The 23931-nt window shown below is 42.2% G+C and overlaps 1 protein-coding gene across 1 annotated transcript in view; it reads left to right on the top strand.

Moving 5' to 3' along the window:
• Window positions 1-19744, top strand: part of fam20ca (FAM20C golgi associated secretory pathway kinase a) — a 35262-nt gene extending 15518 nt beyond the window's left edge. The window contains exons 4-10 of the mRNA XM_067478458.1: window positions 13585-13677; window positions 15527-15642; window positions 16339-16519; window positions 16633-16742; window positions 16860-16941; window positions 17219-17278; window positions 17845-19744. Of these exons, the coding sequence (XP_067334559.1) occupies window positions 13585-13677; window positions 15527-15642; window positions 16339-16519; window positions 16633-16742; window positions 16860-16941; window positions 17219-17278; window positions 17845-18103 (901 nt within the window). The 3' untranslated portion in view covers window positions 18104-19744. The remainder of the gene's footprint in view (window positions 1-13584; window positions 13678-15526; window positions 15643-16338; window positions 16520-16632; window positions 16743-16859; window positions 16942-17218; window positions 17279-17844) is intronic.
• Window positions 19745-23931: the final 4187 nt, after the last annotated feature.

Below are 23931 nucleotides of genomic sequence, written 5' to 3'. Positions count from 1 at the left end.
TCAAACAAATGTCAGGTGCCCATATGAACACTGAAAGAGGTCTTACTTGCTGCAACTGTTCCTCCTGTTCATAGAGGCCATTGAGGGATTTTTCTTAATGCCTTTTTGATGGAAGTAATGGGGACAAAATCCACAGTCTCTACTATTTAATCCATATCTAAAGCTAAAATTAGGCTTAAGCACTCTGAGTTTATTAAAATAGATATTTTCCAATTGGCTTTTAAGTGTCCCTCTGTGTATTTCCCTGTTAAGCAGCACAGTGGTGGAGTGGTTAGCGCTGCTGCCTCACAGCTAGAAGGTCTGCGGCCTTTCTGTGTGGAGTTTGCATGTTCTCCCCCTGCTCTCTTGGGTTTCCTCCGGGTACTCTGGTTTCCTCCCACAGTCCAAAGACGTGCATGTTGAGTTAACTGCTGACCTTAAAGTCCCTGTAGCTGTGAATGTCCTTTACTTACATGGGAAGCATCTTTGGGAGATCTCTTGAAGGCTTGTGTTACCAGGTCGCATGAAGTAAAATCAGTGTTCAAAATATATGGGCACCTAACTTTTGTTATGAGACAGATTACAAAATATTGAATAGTGCTTCACAATGCATGTAAATGAGGTATATGTATCTACTTAAATGTCTATTTAGAGATTAAGAGATTGTCCTACAGTCATCCTCAGAATCACAGCCAGTACACTGTGTGAAAGTCTAATGGATGGATCGGGTTTAGGTTTAGCAATAATATTGCAATTTCAGATCTTCTGATATGTAGTTCTGTTTGTGCATTTGTGTTTTTGTCCATGTCTGGTGGGTGTGGACCAGACTGCATGTGCATGTGTATTTTTTCCATGGTGCATGCTTGTTGTGGTTCCCAAACTTTGTCAGAGCATCGCAAGATCATGTTGTTTAGCCATCCAGTCCTATTATTATCATCTAAAATACTAAATGGGGGAATTCCTTGGCTTCCCACTAATAATGTCATTGCCACATTTGTCTGGAATGCTGAAAATGTATTTTGCTCCAGGAGTTGAATTTTAGACATCCCAGTTGTTTAATCCATTTCTTTTGATGAGGCGAGGAAAGCGGCCAAACCTAAAGTTATTGTGAGGATACATTCGTGTGATTTCAGTAGAAATTGCTAAAGGTAAAATATCGCAAAATATCCCAGGTTAGTTACAGTAAATGAGCACCTAGGAGTGCTGCATTTAATTAAGGGGAATTTTTTAAAGGCTAATTGTTATATAAATGCTTTGGTGAATCCGCTATTTGTGATTCGTAGCTCTCATTGTAGCAATTTATCGTGACAAGTTACACAACAACTTTCTGTGGGACATAAAATCGTGCTAATGGCCATGATGTTTTTTAGATTAGTCTTTCTCAGAAGGTATAATAAGGATAATGGTTTGGCCTAAATGGCCAAATGGGGATGATTATTCTTCCTTTTTTCCATTAAGGAGGAAAATGAACGAGCACATGTGCTTTATGTTACCTTGTCACCAAATTAACTATTGTCCCTCAACAATAGCACCACACACACACTGCACAACTCCTTACAGCTGAGCTGATAATGACCGTTCCCAGGTAGATCTGTCACAGTCCACCTGATTTTTCTGTCCGAGCAGTTCTAAATGAAACAACAGTTCTGAGAAAGAGAGAGCAGTGTGGCTCCGTAGCTTGGTTCTTTTGTGATAGTATGCACAGAGGTTAATACACTCATTGTGGGCCAAGGCTGTGCTTGTCTAAGCCTGCCCCATGCAAGGTGGCAATTATGCTGTATGTGTGCCTCCTCTCTCTCTCACACACACAGAGGCCAGGAGGGGGAGGGGGGGGGGAGAATGTAGTCATTGTCTAGCAATTAAACCAGGGGAGGGTTCTCCTTGCCTTTTCCCATTGTCAGGGCAGGATGTGGGAGGGCCTGGGATGGCCAGGTCTGGTATCACTGGGCCAGAGAGGCAGGAACCTGATCCATAGGGTTGACTGAACTACCGCTCCCCTTCCATGCACCCTCCTTTTTGGAGGGCAGCAGTGATGGAAACAGAGAAGCTTCTGTACTAGAAGGCCCAGCAGTATTGCTGCTGCTGGGAAGATTGTTCACAAAAGGCAGTGCTAGTGGAACCTCTGAGAATTAAAAAAAAAATAAAAAATCACAGATTCAAGTGTGCATGTCTCCATCTGAAACTATTTCAGTTATGTTAGTTGTAACAAAGGGAAGAGGAGTCTATCATTTTCAGTTTCCTAGATACATGGTATTTTCATTTTTATATCAGAGGAAATAAAACCATCCACAGATGTTCTACAATGGTAGTGGGTCAGTGGGCTAACCACCCTAAACCTATTAGAGAGTCTTGCAACATCAAAAGATAAAAAGTGCCAGATTCTATTTGATGCTGCATTGCACACAGATATTTAAAAGAAAACTCCCACCTAGATTCAAAGCTACCCACTGTAAAAGCCATGCAAAAAAAAACTTATTATTCAGAGTTTTACATGTTTTTGTGGTTTGATAGTGTGAGATGTTAGTGTTATTGTTCCTCTGTTTTGTGGTATATACTGCAACAACACATCCTCATTAAAGATGACGCACAGGCTGCAGTGACATTGACGGTCATACAGAAAATGCAGCCGTCACTTGATGATTCATGGACAGTGTCTCATGATAAACTAGATGACCCACGGTAAGTGCAGAGAAATTCTGTTAATATCATGATTAGAGCCAGTGTTCAATTTGCTTTCTCCATTTATTGTGAGCATCACTTCATGCACCAGAAAATGTGCTGTAATATACCTTTGTCAATTAGAAGCCTGCGTTGTGGTTCTAGTGTGAAGATATTCAAAGCCTCCTTCATATTCCCTCGCATACAAATTAACTCAGTTTATCTTCAAGTGCATTGGACTCGTTCCTTCCCACTTAGTTCTTACACAAGAATAAATTCAACCCTTGGAACTGTTTTTCCAGTGGTTTCACCACTTCCTCCTTCACCGCCGTCACCCACTCACAACCACAATGACATCTCTCAGCCACCACTTAGCCTCTGATAGATGGTTTCTATTTAGGAAACTGCATCTGACCACAAACCACCAAGCACAACAAGACTGTTGACAGGTCTAAATAGAAAAGTTCAGCTGTGGGAGAAACAAAGCACAAACACCAATGCCTAGACTTGGGAGCCTCACAAAATAGGTTTCTGGAAAGAGTCTTTTGATTGCTTTCTTTGGTTGAGGTATCGAAGTTTTGAGTTGTATGTAGTTACGTTTCACTCTGTAGTGTGCAATCCATTTTGACACGGTAGAGAAAAGGAACGTTGGAAATAACTGACAGCCCGCTACAATCGAGCTGCTCCCTCTGTGTGCAGTCTATAGTAATGGATGAACTGCAGGGGCTTGTACGTTTGCACGTTAAACAAAACAGGTTGTTGCAACCACCCAAAAGCTTCTCACATAAATATGAAAAACTAATAAACAGACGCAACATTAAGATCGAAACAAATGACAGCACTGCTAAATCAAATGCTATTCTGGTGCAGTCAAGTGTTAATGGAACACGCATTTTAACAGGCCGCACAATCGAATAAAATAAGGGGGAATGGCACCTAGTTTTTCAAGCCATTGTGGCCTGCTATAGACTATTCAAATTTATGAAATTGTCAAAAATAACTGGCCACAAAGTTCCTCTGTGGCTCTGTGTGTGTGTACAGTCTGTGTCTGCTCTTGTAGTGGGTCTACGTTCAGTTTAAATGAACCCAGACGGTGAAGGGGGTGACTGGCCAGCAGCCACATTGTCCTTCAGGAAAAGGAAATTAGAATAGGAGGGAAAGCAAGAGAGGAAATGTGATGGAGATGTTTTTGTGGACCCACGGTTGGTTGGTTTATAGCCAGGGCAGCTCAGGGTGACAGGATCATTCATGCTGGGCACTGCCTAGGAACAGGAAGAAAAACATGAAAATGTCGTTTTGGAGGAGTGAAAGATGCTTAGCCATTGTGATTTTATGCCACGTGTATGGAGGAGAGGGAAGATTTGTAATTTTCTTATCTTTGGGTCAAGATAATAGGATTGTTTTGGATGAGACACCTCACAACATTTAGCCCCACCGATGGGCATAGATAATGGACGTCCAAAATGCTTACTCTAAATCCAATTAACTACTCTTGGCTCAAGTCTTACACACACATTCTGTGTGTGCGTGTGTATTGCATGCATGTAAAAATGACTACTTCCCATTTTACATCATTTGCTTTAATTGGTGTTTGCAGTTTGGCAGCTACTTAGCAATAATTAAGAAATTCTTAAGGGTCTGCCGTAGGCTAGTTTGGTGGATCGACCTGAATGAAGAGCCTCTTAGTACGGATTTTCAGTTTAAAAAGTCCTGGTTTATGTAGTTTTGGCAGGTATTTTAGCTTCCTTAACTTTAGTACCCATTCTGGTTGTGGCATTTGCCAATTTCTATTCAGCGAATCTGCCTCAAACTATAACCTGATTGGAGAAAACAACTATACTCCCTGGTCATAGATTTCTTTAAGCATTCAACAATGTAAATTTGATACTATGACTTAGAGAAATACATGCAGTAATTCTAAAACACAACATTGCACCAGCATTGAAGGTCTTTCTAATTAAATGTTATGTTCGAACCTAAGACAAGTCAGCATCCACCCTTTTTATATACCCATCATGTCCCACATCACAGTGAAATACAGAGAGCAATTAAAGGGAATAAGGGAATTCAGACTGTGAGAAGATGCCCAGAATTGTAGACGCTTTCTATATCTTTCCCAAACTCCTTTTCGGCCAGAGTGGAGGGACTGTTTTCTGTTTATCTTGCAGTTTACTGACAAGAGCAGACTGGGATTTTTCTCTCCTCCTCTCATCGGCTTCAGCTTACATGTCATGCTGAATACAAGGGCTTGTTACTCAGTCCCTGTGAGATGAAGACTCATGGTAATTCCCATTGATTTTGTGCGCGGGCAGAATCCAAAACTTGCGTGCGCGCACACACACACCCACACACACACAAACACAGGGAAAGCCCTTAAAATCCCCATTGATCCAGCAGCCTGAGAGCTAACCGGTTTGTTTTCATTATGGAAGTAATGTCGGAATTTGCTGACTTTGTTCATTTTTTTTTTTCGCCTCTGCAGGACAAGACGTGTCAAGGTGGATGCTTAATTTTTGCTTTTTCCCCTACATTATTCAGTTTGTACCTGGTTCTTGAAAGCAGTAGCCTGTTCCCATCCTCCCTTCTTCCTTCTTTTTCTAAGCGTCTGGAGCTGTGAAGGACAGAGACAACTGGTTGAGGTTTTCTGGAGGCATTTCCTGCTGAAATAGATTGGGCTTTGCTTCCATGTCCGAGTGCATTAATGCCTTCCTTCACATCAAGAAGACATTTCATGGTGGTTGGGTGCATAAGTTGTGCTATTGTGGAGGGAAAAAACAATCCTTAGTATTTTGACATTCCCAGTGAATATTTTCTATACCTCATTTCATGGTGGATTGGCTGCCATGGATAGACAGTTACAACTGTCAAGGTCCCTGAGACTTTGTCTGGACAGGTGTTTAGTATTAAAAACTGCTGTTCAGAATACAACGTCGCTTGCTATGTAGAAACTGAGGAAAGCTGCAGGAGAGAATGACATTGTTTCAATGTGCAGTGTTGACATACTCATTTTGGTTATTGTTCTAAACATCCCCGAGCTTGCGCTTTTTGACATCTAATCGCTGTTGACCCAAGAATCCCCTTGATGCTTGTGTATGCTCAGCATAATTCACAGTTGATTTTTTTCGTACAAAGCCTGTCATGAATTGTGCAGCTCGGGAAGGATTCCTTCAGAGTTGTGCTATTGAAAACAGTTAATCCTCTGTGGATGCATACGTATGTAAATTTGATGAAGTGTGGCTCTGTGTTGCCGGAGCACACACTGATTGTTGAGGATAAACTGTGTGTTGTTGTTTTTTTTTTTGTGGGAGAGAGAGACAGACAAAAGAAATGCTAACCATAAGCTGAAGAACCTGTCACATCCTTCAAGTACATAAGGATATACTCTATAATCCCTGACACACAACACACATTAAACACACGAAAACACCCTTATTTCAGTATATGAAGTGACAGCGAATCCACTTTACTGCCACGCTGCACTGTAAAAGTTCACAGTCTTAATCATTCTGTTCTGTATTTGCATTGCTCTCGACTTGGATTCCCCTAAATCTATTCTGAGTGTATTATCAGTTTTTAGAATGTCAGCAGATTTCACAATTAGCGGGTACAACTGTAGCAATTGGGATTTGTGGAGGGTTTTTAGTGTTCGTCTTTGTGTGTGCAAAAAGTGACACACAGTCAGATCCAGGCAATTCACAGCCTGGCTTTTTTTTTAGGCCTTTATTAGAAAGTTAACAATAGAGAGATGACAGGCAATAAGAAAAACGAAATGTAAAATTAGATGTGATGGTGTAACAAAAGCGCCCAGCCAGACCTGATCATCATAGTGGATTTTTAGTATGTCCCTTAAAGCGGGGACACACATTGTGTGATTAGGAAATGATTAAGAGACTAAGTTGGTCTGGGTCTTGTCCAGTCTGGGTCCGTTGGTGTTCCCAGTCAGCAAATAAAAATCATGATGTGTAATATGTAATAATTGTAATGTTGCGGTCTCACATTAAGTGGTGACTTATAATAATCATCAATATCACTTTTCAACATACATATAATCAGCTTGACCTAACCTGAAGCCATCTTCCTCTGGCTACAGACCACAATGCCTACACGTTTCCATTCAGGATCCCACAAAACCGAACTTTTATTCTCCTGTTCTGGTCTTTCCAGAGCAGCTGGTTGCCATCCACATTTGTTTTTCGGGCAATAGCATGCTTTAAACCACAAGGTCACCCCAAAGAAGTCTCAGAAAACAAATTTGCTTTCAACAAAAGCACAATAACCTGAGGGAATTACACAATGATACATGGCTGTATGAAAAACATAGGAGGGGGGAAATAGCAGGACTTTTAGTATTAAAAGTTTTCACCAGAGACATAGAAAATCTAAGATATTGCTGTTTCATTATAATCTGGAATACTGCATTATATTGCTAACAATAAAGTAGTCACTTTTTATAAGTAGACTAACCAAAATAATCTTTTTATTCCAATGTCTCTTATTGTGAGAGTTTTTTTGAAGCTGACCTTCATACTGTACAATTTTGAGTTGCTTATACTTGTCAGTAAGTCCTGGTCACTGTTCTCTGCCCAAATTGAGTCAGTCTTTCAACCTGTCACCTGAGTTTGTTGTTTTAACTCAGATTTTAAACTTCACAAGTTCTAAATGCATTTTGTAATTTGCAGAATCAGTTGCTGGAGTGTCTCAGGTTTTTAAGAAACAAATATTCACTCAGTGAAAGAATTGGCTATGGGTAATATTGTTCCATTGATTCCCCCCTGAGAAAATGTGAAAGGACCATGTTGTTGCCAATACCAGTCCATAATGGACATAATTCATCTCTGAGGTATGGTATGAATGAGAGATTGAGCTTTTTAGTTAATATTCTGTCATTTCCATTGGTGTATTCTGGTTCATGTGAAATCTTGTTAGTTTGTATTACTGATTCACTCTGAGAGTACAGTAACAGTAGAGGGAAATTTGTTTGCAAAATCTGAACTGCTAAAATTCTGAACTAGTCCTCAAAGCTGTTGTCTGATTATTCTATTCAGTCCTCAAACATTAAGTCTATTGATATCAGAGAGCTGCTGTTTGACAGCACTTCTTAGCCAAAGCCACTGGTGAATACGCTTATCAAATAACAAGCACAACACTCATTTCGACATGGAAAATGCACCAATGCATTTACCAAAATGAGGATTTGTGAATATGCAAAATATGATACGATTTCGTTTTTTTCATACACTTTCCAAGTGTGTTCACGACTCAGGGGAACCTGTTAAGATGATTGTAGCAAAGGGATCCCAAAAGCCATGATATAATTCAGTATCAGGTCTTTCGGTGCTTTGTTCTGTGGGGCAGTAAGCCCGGGAGACCACGGCTGAATACGTCATGCTAGTCAATTAAGGCCAGCAAAAAAATATAACAAGTTAAAAAAGAAGAAATTCACCACCATTTCAGAAACAGCTCTAACAGTAATGTGGAGCAGAACAGACCCTGTGAAGCAGCTGAGATTCAGCCCAGATAGCTGCAATGTGGGGAATTATTTGATACACTCACAGTCCTACATGTTGACCAGGCAGGAAAGATCTGAAGATCTTCATGCTGCTAAAGGTCTAAGAAAAGCATCAGACAACTGAACTTTGATACTTTCTACAAGCATTGTCATGAAACAGACTTTATAAGCTTGTGAATTCAGAGCTCAACTTTCCCGAATTGAAACTGCTGTGGCTCTGAAGACATCACTGAGAAAGAGTTGTCCCTGAGAACCGCAGCTTGCCCCTAATGTTTCCCTACTACAAAATTATGACACTGGAGGTATTTTTCTTATTATCATCTTGTTACCCTGCTATTCCCCCGAGTTTGCTTATTGTCATCAAGTAACACCAAATATGTGTCAATAGGTACTGTGGAGGTGCACCGGTGTTACTGTAGCTGTACTTACCCTGTAACTTGCGGGCTGTAATATAAAGCCTTATCATTAATATTATTATTAATAACAATAATAGTAATAAAGAACTGCCAATCATGTGATGGAACATCTCTCCCATTTGGCAAATCAATGAACTTACCAGACAAGAGAAGCAAAAACATAGGCAGAGATTGTGATAAAACTCATTTTCTATTTATGAAGCACTGTGCTGTTAACTGACTTAATGTCTGTCAGGGCAATAAAAGGTTTTCAATCATTGACAATCACATTTGATCAGAACATTTATTGTTCCCATATTTTTATATTAAAGCTGCTAAGCACCTGTTTTATGCCCTGATCCCAAACCTTCATAGAGCATTTTATGTGTTTTATTTCTAGCAGTTGCCTGCCTTGTTAAACTGCATACACAGAGGGTAGTTAGAGTGCAGCTGAGCTTTGCAGACCCCCAAGCTATGGCCTGATCCCTGACATGTACAGACAGGGACTCCCGGCTATCTGGCCAGATGAGACAGTTGGATAGGCACATTCTCTTTCTCTCCCTGACTCTCGATCGTGACTCAAGCTCGCACACATAGACACATAGTCAAATACACACACAATTTACACGGTTCTGAGGGTTTCCGTCGTCTATCTCAAGGGTTGCCAGAGAGTTCTGGTAGTCACAGATAGTGAGTGACCTAGCCCACAGCTACGCATCTTCCATCAATGCTGTACATAGACTCCATGTTCAAGGCCTTGGTTTCTGCTTGCAGCTTTTATTGTGAACAGGAGGTCCCACATCCAGGAAAGAGTGAAGAAACTGGGAAATGAACAATACGTTTTCCAGTGTTCTGCATAAATTGGTCAAGACATGAGATCTAATCTTCAGCAAAGTCACAAATATCCACAAACACAGCATCATAAAGCTGTCATGACCGTTGTCATGGTGTCTTAATTGAACACACCCATTAAACATACAACGGTATCTATGGATACATTGTGTATTTTCTACCAGCATGAAAAAGGTTATGTGATTCACATTTTTTTCAAATGTAGAGAAAGATAAGCTTATATTTACAGGCAGTGAAAATAATAGGGAGCAACACACAAGTTCAAAAAAGAAAACTGCAACTGATGTATTCAATGCAGGTTTATAAACTTTGAAAAGGCTTTGTGAATTATTATGTACGATGGAAACTCCAGTAGCAGCGAACAACCATGAGTCCTGCCTTGATAAATGATCAATCAGTAGATATTTGCACAAACTGATTACTTTATGCAGGAAAGAGCTGATGACAGATAATTTTGCTCAGTTTTCCATTTGATTTCCACACTCTTTCCCACCTCATGAGCGTCTAATATCTTTGAAAGTGCAGCGCTGACATCCATCTTCAAGTCAAATCTTCTTCCCAGAGTTCTTATGATAATGTCGCCCTCACTGCTTCCCACACATGCAGATAACTTGCCTTTCTCTCCTGGCAGTGTCTCACCCTGTGTGTTGAAAATAGCTGAGGCTGGAACACAACTTGTGTAACATCGATTTGAAATTCAATCTCGACAGCCACTTTGGGACCCTGGGCAGATCTTTAGAACCCTCTCCGATACAGATGCCGTGGGAAGCAAGGAAACTGCATGAGTGGAGGAAAATGAGGAATAAGCAGATACAGAGTCAGAAATGCACACAAATGTTTATTTTCACAAAAAGTGTACTGCAGACAAGTGCACACACAGCTTTACGATCTTTGCCTCTGTTTCCTTTGGCACTAGTGTGTGTAGTGCTGCTGACAAACAAGCCCCCTCTGACACAAATCACCAGGCTGAAGAGGTTTTACCTCCAAATCTTTTATTCAGTCACTCATCCTTCCACCTGTCTGTCACCCTCAGAAGTGTTGTTTTGTAAGTACGCTACATGGTGTCACAGAATCACTTGCATTTCTCCAAAACTCTCAAACATATAATCAGACTCTGATGGACTATTTCACAACAGGAGTCAAAAGGACGCAAATGGGACATATAATATACTTAATATGGCATCATTCTTTTGCCAGAATGAAAAAGAGGAGGTGATGAAGGAAAAATGTAGATGAGGCACAGACATGAACGTGGGTAAAGAAGAGAAATAAGTGGAGGAGCAGGTAGAGAAGCTGCTGAATGCTTAATAATTGGTGTTAAATAGGGTCAGGCTGGCGAGAGGGAATTTAATTTGGCTGCACAGTAACCAGACAGAAGTAGTAAATCAAGACAGGTTAGAGACCATTAAGGATCAATTATTATTGAGTTTCCTTTTATCTTTTTTGTCTTTCAGTATGGGAGAGCAGGTTTCCACTGCCACCAATGACTAAATAAAACTCCTTCTCTTCTTCCCTCCTTCCATTAGTATTAGAAAATGCATACAACTGTAACATGTTGCGTACACACATAACACACGCACACAGGACAGAGGACCAGAGACAAAGAAGCCTGTCAGGGGGGCTGAAATCTGCTGTGGATTACCACTAGATGACAGATCTCCTGTGTGCCCTCCCTCCCTGTCTGTCGGTCTCTTTCTCTTTCTCGATGTCGGATCAGTAGCAAAGTTCCATTGCGGTACTTGGACAGTGAGAATAAGCAGTGGATTGTTTGTGTCTTGTGTTTCTAGCTGTGGCTTTGGCCCCTTTGCAGTGTTAACTAAACCAGGGCATGGCAGCGTAGAACCAACAGCATATTGTATCATCTTCGTTCGGTGTGATCGTGGGAAGAGATTTTCCTGTTTCTTCTCAAAATGGGACAGGATAGCGGCCAATCTCGATTTCTCTTCCCTCTGCTGCCCCCTCTCTGTCACCAACATCTATCATCAGTCTGGTCGGGTGATGACAAATGTCTGTAGGAGAGAGAGGAAGAATGAAAAGAGGGTGTGTATTTTGAGTCTGGGTCACAGCTGCTGTGGTGTTTACCCCTCCCTCTCTGATCTTTCTGTAATATAAACTGCCAAGTCAGCACAATCTGAGTCTACATCAGGAATCAGTTCAGTTTAAACACACACACACATACACAGATTCTTGTAAACTGGCAACAATACATTTGCCTATTCACATTCCCTCAGATAAGGGGGCATTCATCAGAAATGCTCACTGACAAAGGAAGTGTGTGTGTACAAAACCAAGGTGCAGCTTTGGATCATGAGGTATAGCAGGTTGTGAGCTAATTGCAGGGTTGGTGGTTCAATCCCCTGCTTCTCGTGTTCATGTCAAAGAGTCTGTGTGCTCTGAACCCTCAGTTGCTCTGTGTGTGTGTGTGTGTGTGTGTGTGTGTGTGTCCATGCTTCAACTGTAAGTCACTTTGGATAAAAGTTTCTGCCAAATAACCAAATGAAAACCCTTGGAGAAAATTTGAGTGCATTTGTGAGTGCGTGTGCGTTTGTGTTGTGGCTTTTCACATCGCAAACAAAAACTACTTCTTACATTCAATGTTCAAAGGAGCTTTCCTCTCAGACAGGAAATTGCATTTTACATTTAGTGGCCATGGCAACCTTCCTGTCAGTCAAATTTAGGTTACACAGTTTGCACAGTGGAAAATGATAAATGTACAGCAGGTGAAAAGAAGCAAGTCATACATCATCATAACTGTTTATCCTCATGGATTTTCCTTTTCTGTAAAAAGTTAACTTTATACTTCTTCTGTCCTTCTTGAGGACAGAAAAGTCAATTTGCTTAATTTGTTATTCAAAGCAGCAACATAAACAAAACACTGTGTTCAGTGTTCACATGTAGCATCTTTGTGTCACTAAGCCTTTCCAGCAACCCTGATTATTATTATTTATGTTTTGTCCTTTCGGCTTATCTACTGAGTTCAGGGTCACAGCAGCAGAGCATTTGTCCACATGTTGATTTGGCACCGATTTTATGCTGGATGCCCTTTTTGACGCAACCCTTCCCAATTTCTACCAGACTTGGGGCCTGCGCTGCACGGTTGGGGATGGGCTGTTGGGAGAAAGTGCTTGGCCTGGGACTGTTTGATATAGCGATCTGAAGGACCGGGGCGTAAACCTCCGACCCTATGGCCAGTAGGTGGCCACTCTACCAACTGAGCTGCCGCTGGCCCCTCTCTCTATCTGCATCTAAATCTCTCTATTTAAATATGCATTTTCAAATAACTGCATATTTGAATAACAAGGTGACTTTTTCTGCTTTGTGGTCTGTGGCTCAGAAGGTAACCCCCTCCCCTCTTAGCCCAAGATGGGAAAGAAGGGAACACAATAGCATCAATGACTTACGGGTAAACAGATGTTTTCCTGACATCTAAAGAAATAGGCAGACATGATTTTCTGTTGTTGGTTTGGCTTTTCAAGAAAATAGGGAGAGAAGGAGACAAAGTGCAAAGTAATGCCCTTCTCCACCCTGAAGACCTGGCCACACTAATGGAGTGGAGGAGGGGAGCAAAGATAATGGGGGTAGAGCAGTAGAGAGGATGTGTGTGTGAGAGAGAATAAGAAAGTTGGTGTATGACTGTGGACAGACAGTATCCTGCTGCCAGACGAGCAGACAGACAAAGAGAAAGACAGATACAAAGAGGCTTCTAGCAGTTCCTGACTCAGATCCATGGCTCGGCTGGCAGAGATTCACATCTCTTGGATTTGTGTGTGTGTGTGTGTTTGCTGGGAGGAACAGCAGGCTGTGAGCAGGAATCTCATCCAGCTTCCCTTCAGCAGCCTTGTCCACAAAGGCTTTGGTCCCATGCGTCAGCTTCTGGCCTAGAAAGGGATGCAGACGCTGAGATGAGTTTCACCCTGCAGGAAACAAAACTCTGATGAAGGCTGAAGAGATTTCTATGGACAGGAGCAGAAATGTCTCAAATCAAAAGACAGTAGAGTCTTTTCAACCTTCTCATCTTTCAGACATTTCAGGGTAGAAAGGAATATTAGACTGTACAAGCTTTCCAGTTATTATTCTATTTCTTCTTGCTGCTCCTATCTAAACCCATATGTGTAAAATATATGACTACGATCCTATTATAAAACATTTCCATTGATTATGTTTATTGCTTTCATAACTACTATCTTTCAGGCAGACCCGGGAGCAGGAAACCCCTCCAGACTTTTTCTACTTCTCCGACTTTGAGAGGCACAATGCTGAGATCGCTGCTTTTCACTTGGACAGGTTTGCCAGCGGATTTTTAATAGTGATATATAGATAGATTTATATTATAATATTTATAATAGATTTTTTTTTAACAATACTCTGTTGTGCTATGATACTTTAGTGACTCATCTGTTTTCCCATCAGTCTGTGTCTTCGAATAATACTTCACAGTCTGTTCCAGGAAGAGTGACGGGTCACACGTCATCCAGACCACAATGCTTTACCCCATTATAAACCTGCTCTAATGGACTTAAACTGTGAAAATTTGAATGGGATTAAGAACAAGGGATTAAATAACACAGAGAGCAGGGATCATCTCCTCTATTTGCTTCTGAGGATATTGATTTCCACATGATCCTTTCACTCTCAAGACAAGACGTGGGAGGGGGTCACTAAAAAGAGTGATAGTTTAGGACTCTGGGGGAGGATGATAAATGGACCGCAGGTCATTTTAAGGTTGGGTGAGGGCATTGTAATTACTTCACACAGATGCACACTTTCACTTTCTATTAGATGAGGTCAGAGTGCAATGTGCTTACGTGGGCGGGAAGAATCACAGGCACATCAGCACCTCCGGGACATGGTTTAGGGCAGAGGGGAGAGGGCCATGTTACAGCTAAAGACGAGCTTGTTTTTAGGTTGTGTGCGTTACAGAGGGCTGCCTATAAATTATAGGCAAGCTGCTGGACCAAAGCAGCGTCTGGATACCCATCTGAGATATTGCTCACTGAGAGATTATGACTTCACACTGAGGAACTGACTCTGCTAAAACTATCTTAAATTAAACGTATAATTCTTGTCAGTTCTGGGAAAACGTACAAAATGATCCCGAAGATTTAGACGAGAGAGAGGTAACATCACCGCTTACCAGAAATTGCTTCTAAATCTCAGGGTTTCTTTTTATCCTTTTTGTTCTTTGGCTGTGTACTATCTGTTACCATCTGTTGTGTGGAGAGCTCACAAAAAAAAGATGCTTAAATGTGCTCTTGCACATGCACACGCGCACACAGGTGCTCCTTTGTCACCGGGGCCCAACATGACGGTGCAGTTTGCAGCTCCTGAATGCTGTCCTCTGTAAGCTAAAGTTTCGTAAACTCTGTTCCACTCAGCCAGACATTCTGTGTGTCTGCCTACTCCCAGGAGGCTTAGTTTTAGCCTCAAACAGGTCAGGGTCATTTGGACAGAATACATACAGTGAGACAGACTAAACAGGGGCTGAATAGGTATCATGTTCTGACACAGGAGTGTCCGAAAAAAGGAAAGAAAGGGAACAAGAAAACAGAAAGGCAAAAAGTTGAGACAGTAGAATCTGCCTTCTCCCTACTCTCGGTTTATGAGCAGAGCTTTACAGTTGTCTATCATTAAGCAGATGTGGGTCAAAGTGACCTGTCTTTCATTTAGACAGTATTAAACATATAGTCACTGGCCACATTATTGGGTACACCCATACAATCCAATTCAGGTTTGAAGTATCCAATGAGTGTATATGCAGGTAATGTGCACTGCTGTACATGAAGCATGCAGGGAATTTGCAGGAGATCAGAGCAGACCTTAAGTCTTCAGAGCCCCCCTGGTAGGATGGAAACACCCAGCCCTACATGGGGCACCTTGGGAGAATGAGCTGGAGGCTGAACCTGCTTTGTAGCTGTATCTGTTCTATGTAATGTTAAGTCAGAATCATGGTGTAAGATCTGCCAGTCATTCCAATTTCCCACTAAGGCAATATTGATGTCACCGAAAACAGCAGCCGTTCACACAAACTGTAGAAGTCAGTTAATTCATCTGTCAATCTAACCTCCATGATTAAAAAAAAAATCCATTAAAAAGCTAAATCACTGTGTTAAATGATGTGCGTCTTTGTCCTCAGGATCCTTGACTTCCGAAGAGTGCCCCCGGTGGCAGGACGACTTGTCAACATGACGAGGGAGATCAGAGATGTGACACGTGATAAGAAGCTGTGGAGGACCTTTTTCATCTCCCCAGGTAGCAGCTCTGCCAGCCTCTGTATCTTGGCACAGTGATGCAGCTCGATTAGCTGCATCCTACTTGGACAGAGCTCAGAACAACTGTATCTCACTGGCTTCACTTGTGAGACACTTTAAGTAAACCAGGTTATGTGAAAAGTGGTTTTTGAAGCTGAGCATAATTATCCATTCCTTGTGTGCTCTTGAAAGCAGTGGAAGTGGCAGGACTTTGGTACATATGATGAAGAAATTCATAGCCAACACTTACCACGTGGGGGCACTGTAAGTCAGGATGATCAAAAAAAGCACTACAACTCAGGATTTACAAAGAACTCTTCTACCACATTACTTGATGCTAAATGGTAAATACATTCAACTTATGTCCATTAAACCAACATATTAGGTACTGAGGGACAACTGTAGACTAATTAGTAGCAAAATCAAAAGCCAATTGTTTTTATTAAAAACGTAATTTAGAAAAAGCTGTTTACCACACTGCACTAAAAGGTTTCTGGTTCTGTTGGGTTGAAATATAAAAACTTTAGTCAGTTAAACCTCACTTCCCTGTCTCTGTGTAACCTATGATGACTCTTGAACCTTAAACCATATAATATCGTTAACCTGTTTTTTGTACTTCCACTTCATAACGCACCACTTCCTGCTCTTCTTTTCTGACTTCATTTCTAAAGCAGGTTATTTGTTTTCCTCTCCTCAGCCAATAATGTGTGCTTCTATGGAGAATGCTCATACTACTGCTCCACTGAGCATGCTCTGTGTGGTAAACCAGACCAAATCGAAGGCTCACTAGCAGCATTCCTGCCAGACCTGAACCTTGCCAAGCGCAAGACCTGGCGAAACCCCTGGAGACGCTCCTACCACAAACGTAAAAAAGCAGAGTAAGGAAACTACCACACTGGACCTCATGTCTTCAGGGCCGTGGCACCTTCCGCTTGTTGGCGACATAATATTTAGCAATTATAAATGTGAATATTCTCATGCGTATCCTCAGGTGGGAGGTGGATCCAGATTACTGTGACGAAGTGAAGCAAACACCTCCATATGACCATGGGACTCGACTGCTGGACATCATGGACATGACCATCTTTGATTTTTTAATGGGTAAGAGGAAAAGAAAGTAGGTGTGTCGTTACAAAAACTAAAGTGTTTTGGTCTGAGATTCATTTAAATTAATTGATTAATAATGAAATGACTCTGAATCATATTTTCTCCCTAAAGGTAACATGGATCGTCATCATTATGAAACTTTTGAGAAGTTTGGAAATGACACCTTCATTATTCACCTAGACAATGGAAGAGGGTAAAATAACATTCAACAGTTTCTTACATTCAACAGTGTCTTAGATTCTGTCTCAGCAAATAGTGAATGTTCATCCATTCGAAAGATACATTTATTTAGGTATTAATGTCACTACAACCAAGAGTTGTTATTTTTCTGCTTGTAGAATATTTTTAAAAACAATGTTTAGATAAACTACCTGCATGAAAAAGATGAACAGCTATCAAGTAAACAAAGTCCATCATGTGTTTGTGATAATTGCTGCTTCAGCCTTTGGTCTTTGACTCCACCCGTGTAGGTTTGGAAAACACTCCCACGATGAATTGTCCATCCTGGTGCCTCTCAGCCAGTGCTGCAGGTCAGACTTTTATGAATTTTGTGTCTGTGAATTTCAAACGATCTCTTTGGTAGGATTAGTGTTGGCGTAGGTTAGCGAGGTCAGCCGTTCGAACTAAGGATTTCAGTGTCTAACGTAGAGATACACAATAATTTTGTCCAGCACTAACCCTCAGTCATCTGAAACTGAATCACAAAAGTATAAAATTTGAACCCCAAATTTAAAGCATAACTATATCTATCTATCTATATCTATATGTACAGCAAACAATAATCAGGGGCCTGGTTGCTCAGTGGTAGAACATTGTATTGAGTTAGGAAGAAGAAGACCACGTGTTCAAATCCCACTCGGCCAGGCCATGGCCTTGCACAGCCAACAAGCACCACCTTAGTGTAAGTCCTGAGACTGGGTAAAATAGGAGGGTTGTGGCAGGAAGGGCATCTAGCGTAAAAACTTGTGCCAAATCAACGTGGGGAAAACGTTCTGAAAGCTGTTAATCTTTGACAGCCATCAATAATCAGTCTGATAGAAAGGTTTCGTTTATAATAACCAACTGTATTATGTTGTCCTTTGTTTCTTGTTTCCAGGGTGAAGAAATCGACCTATCTGCGTCTCCAGCTGCTGGGCAAAGAGGAGTACCAGCTGAGCTCCTTGATGGAGGAGTCTCTGCTGCGTGACCGACTGTCCCCTATCCTCATCCAGCCTCACCTCCAGGCCATGGACCGCAGGCTCCGGCTCGTCGTGCAGGTCCTGGCAGGCTGCATAGAGAAAGAAGGCTATGTTAATGTTGTGGAGGAAGATTTAGTCGGGGACACATCCAACCACAGGAGACCAGGCCACAGGTAGTGAGGACGAGGGTGACGGTAACCACAATGGACCATGTTTGTGGCTCTCCAATCACTGGAATTGGACCAAAATAATCCCACTCCTGATATCAAGCTGAATTCAGTGAATTCCAAGACTTGCCAACATTGCCTCTATGGAAACTGCTTCTCAGTGTGTTTATATAGAAGAAACTGTCCACAGATACAAGGAAAGACCGTGCTCACACAGAGACTTTGTTAGATACAGATGTATTTTTGTTTGATCAGATATTGTATAAAACATCTTGGACCACTGCTGTGTTCAGATTTTGTCCTGTTTGTTTTAAATGGAGAGGGAATCAGTTTGTTTTATTAAATTACTGCATAACCAAATGAGAATTTACACTGACTGGATAGCATATGGTCAGACAATAAGCTTTATCAGTTATCACAATGTATGAAAAGGTTAAGAGTGTGTGTTTCAGGATATTTCTCCTTTTGTAAGACATGCAGTCCACAATATCAGCAGAATAGAGTTTTCAAATTAACTGTTGCCCATAAGTTGGAATAACACATTTTTTACTTCTTCTCATTAAATTATTGTGACAATGTAATTTATTCTTGATAGTGTATATAGTCTTAAAACTTTATTGATCAATCGCTTTTAAACATGTCACATTGAAAAATTAAACCATAATTATCCGTAGCCAAAAAAGAGGAACGTGTCTAAACACAAAATGATTCCAACTTTATAGGCAACAGTGTAGTTTGCTCTCTTTATCTTTAAGCTTTTTGTCTTGACACAAACCGGCTGAAAATATCACTACATACAGCATAAATCAGAGTGCAAGCTTACAGTATTTCACACTGTAGCTTTTTTGACACTAGTTTTTTTTACATCTCCCCCAAAAGTCTTGCAATACAATCAGTGCAACAGCACAACACTAAAATTGTATTTTGCAAACCAAAACATTCTGTGGAGACCATAGTGATGCTGGGTAATGTTTGTTGAATTATCTGTCAGTTCACTCAAATGCACTATTATTGTTACCTGCGAAATAATTACCTATGGAATAATTTTCAAATTTAAACAATGCAGAATGTTAGTTTGTATGTTATTTCATTGTATGAATTCCATGTCCAAATTATTATTTATTGGTGTGTCACCAAGACTCTAAGTGGTCTAATAAATTATAGGTTTGGTTCATGTTGCTTTATAGATTAAGAAATATTTACCTTGGGTACATTAGAATTTGGATACTATTTGAATTGACATTCCTCTGGATGCTATTTGTATGTTCAATTAAGTTACTGAAGTGGTGCCAGTGCAATTTTGATTTTCCCCTAAAGAGTCCTGTGTGTTGGCTGACCCGGTACAGAAATGCAGTACTTGAATGTTTTGGGGTTGACTGTTTGGACAGGATTCATACGGCCACAAACAGTTTAAAGCCTGATTGCTGAACTCAAGTCTGCTCGGGGTTGATAAAGCCTCAGTGAACCACAGGAACAACCTCGGGCACTGTTCTTTGATTTTCATATTCTCTGTGTAAATACCTATAAATACTTTAAAAACCTAACAAGCTGCACCGCACAGTGATTTGATTCTGTCTTCTGCTATCGCATTGTTACTGTGAGGATCTGTTTATCAAATGATTAAAGTGTTCAATAAAAACAAAAGCGAGGACGTCCAGATTACTGCAGACACCTTCTTGGGTTCATGTGACTGGAGGTGAAGTTTTGTGTAGTTTGTAGTAAATGTCATTGTAGTTAATTTAAGTAAATTTAAGGATGAACAATACATAAAACCATAGGGTTGCGGGGGTTGCCCGGGATGGGTTTAGGTTGCCATCTTTTGATTTTATCACATCAAAAAACTCAGTCTTCACTATGACAACAACCCACTATGACAAGCAAACACAAGCACAAACCTCATCTGTAACCGTACTAGATTCAGTCTTTGGGTGCTACAAATGTATACATAACTGGAGCGGGAAAAAGAAAAATGCAAGGTAGTTAAAGACTGATTAAAACGCTCTTAACGTACAATATGTTTCCATGATTTCTGGCTTTTAGCAAAGTCCACACGACTCCAATCTCATCACACACAAAAAACTGGGCCTTTAAACTGGTTATTTGCCTGCCTCGATTTTGCTCCCCCCGAAGGAAACATTTAGTTTAGCAACACCTGTCACGAACCCAGACTGAGAGTGTGGGGGCGCGGGGCGCTGTCCATGGTGCACCACGTGCGCTGTCCGTGGTGCTGAAAGAAAACAACGGCACTATCGCTGGGACTCAAGAACCAAACATCTATCTATAGACAGCATCAAGAACGCTGCTATAATAAACCTCTGCTGCGTCAAGGGGGTGGTGAAGACTGTTAGAAAACGCTGGCAGTTCAATGTGAGGAGAAGTTCTATTTATTCCTCCATCCTTTCCGTTCTCAGTAAATAGGTCCCACACACTTTTCGTCCAGGAGAGATCGTGAGTGCTCCACGTTTCTGAGTGTGGAGCTCAGAAACGAAGAGCTTCACTAGGTGGCACTCAAGCCCCACATTCAGGATTGAGAGGTTTATGTCTCTGTCATACAGTAGATGTGACGCCACACGTTGTCCTCAACTAAGGTTACAGCGAGGGAAATGTACTCGGAGCTGATTTTTGTTTTGTTTTTTTAAAGCAACGTGTGCCAACGTTCACCTTTTCATGACCTTCCCAGACCTGATTACACAGAGGCTATAAACAAAAGCTTAACAGCAGACACACAGGATAGAAATGTAAGTGAGAGAGAAAATGGGCAATTTACTGTTTACAAAATTGCTGCACTTCAAAGCAGCGCCCACTAGGTTGTGCACTGGCCTTGTCCAATACGACACACACACACACACACACACACACAATACACTGGACAATAGTGACAACAATGTAATTTATGGCCACCTTAATTTTAAAAGTTCTAATGAATAAGATTTTGCAGTATACTAATATCATTTGTCTTTATTTTGTTATGTGGCCCATGCCTCTTAACTTGTTTGCAACTGTCATGTCTAACCCAAAGTGAGAAATATTTTTATTCCACCTAAGAAAATAATCCCAGCAGGAAGAAAGCCTTGACACTACTCCCCATTGATCCCTCTCAGCCCTGATGTTGTTTACGCTCCACAGCCGACCACCCCACGTCCTCTCACCTCATTTAGAGGCACTCACTCCTGCCTAGTAACAGTCTCCAACACCACTGTCCTCCCGTTTCTATGGCAACAGAGATCATTGATCCGAGGTGTGTGTGTGTGTTTGTGTGTGTGTGTGTGTATGTGGTTGGGTCCTCCACGACCCTGACCCCTGCACCTCCCCCACTCTCCCATCAGTGAACTTGGATTGACTCAGTGTCTACGTTTCGAGAAAACGAATCAGCTGCAGCGACTCCCCAACAGTTTTTAACTATTGACAACAATGTCACAGCAAACATAAAATATTCATCCGCGTAATTGCCGCCATGCTGCAATAATATTACACTGACATGAAACAGTAGGGGAAGAATCCTTTTCAGAAGGCCTTCGCCATACCCAGGTTTCTTGCGCTGCAAAACAGAACGGCTCACACCAAGAGGCCTGTGTGTGGGCGTCAGAGTGTATAGCGAGCTCGGATGAGAGGAGCTTTGAAACGCTTCTTCAGAGGCAGTCGTTTTTAACCCCTGTCCATCTCGATTGATGTCAGCGCTGTAGGCAAAAATCGCGCTTCACTCAGATCTGCGCGGATTAAAACAAATGCATCCTGGGGAGAGACACTCACCGAAAGGATGGTGGCACATGGACGCGACGACGAATACGCATAGCGGTGTATCTGATGACCCCCAAAATACTTTTCGACACATAGTTTGACTAACATGGTTTTAAGCAGAGCAGGGAGCGAGGTACAGGCCGATGTGTCTGTCAGAGTAACAAGCTTAGTCCATTCTCGTGTCTGAGGAAACTACACATTGTACCTCACTGAGAACTCAGGCCTTTCCACCTTGTTTTTCAGTCGGCTGAGCATCAGTCTGGCAATAAGCGTGCTAGTAGGAGCAGGCTCTATGTCTGAACTCATGAAATATTCAAAAACGACTATTTCGCGGCTGCTGCTAAAATTAGGAGTATCCTTATGTTGGCTATAATTAGAAAGCAGATGGAAAGCGTTCATTTATAATAGTACATGGAAGGGTTCGACATTTCCAGGTGAAGATGCTGCGTGTAAGGGGCGGAGGTGTGTGTGTCTGTGTGTGTGTGTTTCCCGAGTGGCCTCAGAGTGAGGCGGTCGACAGAGACAAAACTCCTCGTCTGTCGTCAAGGTCAGACAGAGGCGCATCCTTTTGCGTCAAGAGCACCGGGAGAGAAATTAAACTCGAAATCAATTGCCCTTGAACCGCCGCGTGTGTGTGTGTGTGTGTATGTGTGCGCGCATGCAATGTGCTGGCTGCCAATGCGTGCAAGCACGAAATTGTTTATGAAAGTGGGAAAAAAACAGCCGAGGCTGTGCTCTCCTCTCCTTCGCATCTGTCCATCTTAGCGTGTCTGTTCATGCCAGCAGCGATCACGGGCCATTGCCGTAATTGCACGGCGCGCAATTTATGGGCTACGGCGGGAGAAAGCGAAAGGGGCATCGCTTGTAAACCCAAATGAAACCCCCTTGGCTGCGCAGGAGAAATTCAGACTGACCGAGGCTACGGTGGGGCGGCTCGGTGCGTTGCGACAAGCGCTCCTTTGAAAAGATGAGAGGACGCTAATTATTGACGCGCGCCTGGGCAAGCTGCTAGAAGCCCCTCATCTGTCACTCAAGAGAAGGAGGAGAGGAGGAGAAGGCTGAATGGGAGGAGAGTCAATCCCACCCCCTCCTCCTCTTTCTCCCCCACTCCTTATTTTCATTCATGGCACAATCAGTGACACACGCATACACATATCTCCCCCACGCAGTGGCTGGCACAGTCGCTCTCCATCAAAAGACTGCACTCGCTCACAAACACACACACACACATTTTCACATGGGGACAAACACGCATCCTGTTCTCTTTTGTTATCTAATTCTCTCATAAGCACAGAAACACACTGCAAGACCGCTCATCTTTTCCTATCACACGCTCTCACAGTGGGATTTAAGAAACAGAGACAAGCATATCCCAGTCATAGGAGATAAACAAAAACGATCCAACAAAACAAACACAGACACGAGCAACTGCACGTTGAAAATTGCATGTTAATTTCCCTCTTTCCCTCTTACACACACACACACACAGTTGTGTTTCCAGACACACATGCTGCTTCCTCGCCACCCACTCAGAGAGAGAAAGTGAGAGAGGGGAGGGGGAGAGCAGACCTGAGACAGAGAAAGGCTTTGAAGCTGCCGCTCGCCCTCTCTCTCTCCTGCCGGGTGCCTCCGAGTGCATGAGAGAGAGAGAGAGAGAGAGAGAGAGAGAGAGAGAGAGAGAGAAGCAAGGAGCAAGAGCAGGTGGTCCCACAGCTCAACCACTCCTCTCCTCCCTCCCATCAGTACATCAGCAATCATTCTCTCTCTTTCTCACCCCAGCTCACTCTAGCCCTGATACACACACACACACACACACACACACACACACACATTTACGTGTACTGGCTGTCGGACAGGCTGCTAGACTCTCCAGCACAGGCTGCAGGACGAGGCACCCCAACACTCCCCTTACCTCACCACCACCGCCCCCCAAGCTAATTCCATTATACATTCCCGACTGGAAGGAAGAGGGGCTGTCTTCTAATTGCTTTCTTATCCCCCTGAGTGCCCCTCGCTCTCTCCTCCTCCACTCTCCTCCACTACCATCATTCTCCACCCCCCCACCATCCCCACCCTCCTTTCAGCCCGCCCCTCGCCCTG

This window comes from Channa argus, chromosome 15, assembly GCF_033026475.1.
Source record: "Channa argus isolate prfri chromosome 15, Channa argus male v1.0, whole genome shotgun sequence".
In the NCBI taxonomy this organism is placed as follows: Eukaryota; Metazoa; Chordata; class Actinopteri; order Anabantiformes; family Channidae; genus Channa; species Channa argus.
Note: the sequence above shows the minus strand (reverse complement) of the source record. Positions and strands in the feature narration are given on the sequence as shown.